The 3,260-nt window shown below is 36.2% G+C and overlaps 1 protein-coding gene across 1 annotated transcript; it reads right to left on the reverse strand.

Annotated features, from left to right (window-relative positions):
* Positions 1–1,460: 1,460 nt before the first annotated feature.
* Positions 1,461–1,944, reverse strand: LOC104410639 (bone morphogenetic protein 5-like; the record flags this gene model as incomplete). The annotated part of the gene is made up of 1 exon (XM_010020869.1): positions 1,461–1,944. A coding segment is annotated over exon 1 (484 nt), but the record flags the coding sequence as incomplete, so codon positions are not given.
* Positions 1,945–3,260: the final 1,316 nt, after the last annotated feature.

Below are 3,260 nucleotides of genomic sequence, written 5' to 3' on the forward strand. Positions count from 1 at the left end.
AAGTAATGCATGGGTAATATGTAACTCTTTCTTAAGGATTCAGAAAACAAAGATTTAATTTTTCTCTAGTCTGCTATTTCAGGAGCAAGAGCAACAAGCAAATGTGTTTAGAGTTGTGGGCATATGTTACTCTTAAGAAAAAAGACCTCAGAATTGAACACCTCCTTATCTGCCAAATAATTAATGAAAAGTAATTATATCTTTACAATAAATAAACTTTAGAAACACTAGGGTATTATTTTCCTAGAAATTCTAGTTGTTAAGGATTTTAGTGTTTGGAAACATTTTTAATCCTACAGCAAAGGATTAAAGACCTGGTAGACATGAAAGGTACAAAAAGTGTGATAATCTGAAAGTATTTCAGAACATGTGCCGTTGTTTAAAAAGTTTGTGCAGAAAGTATTATCCTGGAAAATGAGAGTTCAACAGATTTTGTACCAGCTTATTTAGAAACTCCAAGTTTTCAACTAAATCTCTTGCTTCTCAGGTCAAAGAAGAAGGTGGGTTTTAGCTGACTGTATGAGTCCTGCAGAATTTAAAATACTTATAAAAATAATGAATACATTTCATAAATTATTTGCAGCTTTCTTAATGAGATTTAAGTTGCCTTCTATTAAAGAAATCTGTTACTGCTTTTTTAACCACAACGTAACTGGTAAGCATGTTTATTATACTCAGAAGCCAATATAATCTAGTTTTATCAGGTTTTGTGTCTGAATTGATATAATTTTCAAAAGCATTCTTTGCTTGCATGTTTCTGGTGTTTAATACTCTACTTGTTATTTAATTTATTTATGACACAGAAAATAAAAACCATTGCAGACTCTGAGCACCATAGCAGTATAATAAAACACAGTCTGTGGTTATTAAATAGAAATAACAAAGAAACAGCAACAGATTATTTAAAATCCAGCCATCCAGCTGAAAAGATAAATAAAATTCTGACTCTTGCCAACAGAAAAAAAACCCATCAATTAAATAACTTAGAAATCTTTTCTTTTTTTTTTTTTAGTGGTTTAACTTTTCCCTTTTCATAACTTTCTAGGCTTTAAAATATTAACAACCGACTTTTGTTCGTGTCTGAGCTATAAGCAAAACAGTGAGGGAAATAACCAAGAAATAGGCATAAGTGTTTGATTTTTTGAGATTTAAAAAAAAAAAGGAGTTAGTTGGCCTAGGGCTAGAATTTTCATTACATCAATGAAAGAAAGAAAACAGAAGCCAGCAGAGGGGAGTTATAGAAACTGACTTTATATAAACAGTGAGAAAAATCTTTTTCCATGGCCACCTACAATGTAGCTACTTTACCATCAGTACTTTCCTTCTACCAGTGGCACAGCAGCCGGGGCCCAATCCTGACATTTTACAGCAGGTTACGGTCTGGCCAAGAGGTTTGCCCCTAGCAGGACCAGACTAATAGTTTGTCAGAGAGAACAGAAACAAAAAAAATTTCCACGTACCTAAATTGACAAAGCTCATGACCATGTCAGCATCGTTCAGAAAGTTGGTGTCGTGCAGGCTGGCTAAGGGAGGATTCTGTGTGGTCAGGGGGGTCATGCGAGATAATTGTATTCTCCGCGAATATCCATTTGGAGAGGCAGGGTATCCTTTCCGTATCCCTCTGCTCTCCCCTGCCATTGATCCCTTTAGTGAATACTCCAGATCCTCAGTATCCTCTTCATTTGTCATGGCATTATACAGGTCCAGCATAAAGAGGGGTGCAGAAGAAGCTTGCTTTCCTGGTGAAAATGGTCTGGGTCTGTGAGGTAAACCCAGGATAGAGAGAATCTCTCTCTGAATCTCCCTTATTTCATGGTTCCGCAGCCTCCTGTAAATAAAACTCGAATGGACATGATTGTCTCCTAAACCTCCCTGTGCGTGACCCACCAGAACCCAGCAATTCCAGAGCAAGCCCATGAAAACTTTGAGCGCAGTTAGGTTCATCTTTGAAAAGAAAAAGAACAAGGAAAAAAAAATTAAAAAAGAAAATCTTTTCTCCTACTTGTTCTGAGTTCCTATGAGGTCTGCTTTCCCAGTGGCTGAAAAACAAAATTTACCTATTCTTCATGTCAATGTCATCTCTAAACATAACATCTTTGGTGATTTCTCTCCCCCCACCCTGTTTAAATATTATGGAATGTGTCAGGTTGCAGTTATTTCTAAGAAAGCTGAAATTCAGACTTCCAATTTTCCACTGTTGTTATCGTTTTTTCTGCATTTATGGAGCAGAAGACCAGTATTTTGTCAGCTGACCTAGGCATTCCTATATAAGCCTTAGATAACCAGGTCTTTGATGGGGAGCTGTATTAGCAAGAGCTGTTCTTCTGACACATTGTAGTTCCCAGAGTTATCTTCCCTCGTTATTCTGAGTTCTTCGAACACCTTGCGCTCTTCCCAAGATAAAATCCTGAGTCACAGATTTGTCTTGATCTGTACCTTGGTGATGTAATACATATTTGTCCAGCAGCCTGGTGATAACTTTAACATCTTTTGAATCTCTGGAGTGTAAAGTAATTCTAAAGCATTTACTAATCAAATTAATGTGTTGCCATGAATTTACTCGCAAAAAATAACCTTCTGTAAATCCATTCAACCCTTTTCAGCTTCTGAACTGTTATTTCCAACTCTAGCAGGCACAAATATAACAGCTCTCTTCAAGAGAGATCTAAAGACTAATGTAAGCACAACCCTGCTGGGAAAGAAGAGGCTTCTCATTGTAATTTGAAACGGGTATAGCAAAAAAGTCCTTAACCCTTCTCTTGCCAGACAGAGGCTTAGAAACCTCTCCCCCCGCAATTTACAGTAATATACCTAGTTTTGGCTATCAGCTGTTTTTTTTCCTAACAGCTTGCAGAATTAATTTAACTTTAACAATTTTAGGAAATATAGATAGCTAAAGGCATTGCATAATGTTGAAGCCCTTTTGAGTCTCATCTTATGAGTCTATGGCTTAGTAAACTTGAATAGGAAACTCTCACAACAGACTAAAATAGCATCTCGCTAATTCAAGAAATGTTTATATTTTAGGTAAGTTTAGCAAACGCAGCTGACCTTTTTAATAAACCCTGCAGGAAATTTTGTCGGTGAGGCTAGATTCACTCTTTTCTAAAAATGTTGGGAATGCAATCTGAATGAAAACAAATTTATTCAGCAAGTGAGATTTCAAGTTGTGCATAGCCGATGGTGTAATTATGGTTACAGTCACAACTTTCATAAACTGTAATTTGCAATGTTAATTTATTCAAAGTACATTTTGACTC

Source organism: Nestor notabilis, unplaced genomic scaffold (assembly GCF_000696875.1).
Source record: "Nestor notabilis isolate BGI_N333 unplaced genomic scaffold, ASM69687v1 scaffold6908, whole genome shotgun sequence".
NCBI classification, from domain to species: domain Eukaryota; kingdom Metazoa; phylum Chordata; class Aves; order Psittaciformes; family Psittacidae; genus Nestor; species Nestor notabilis.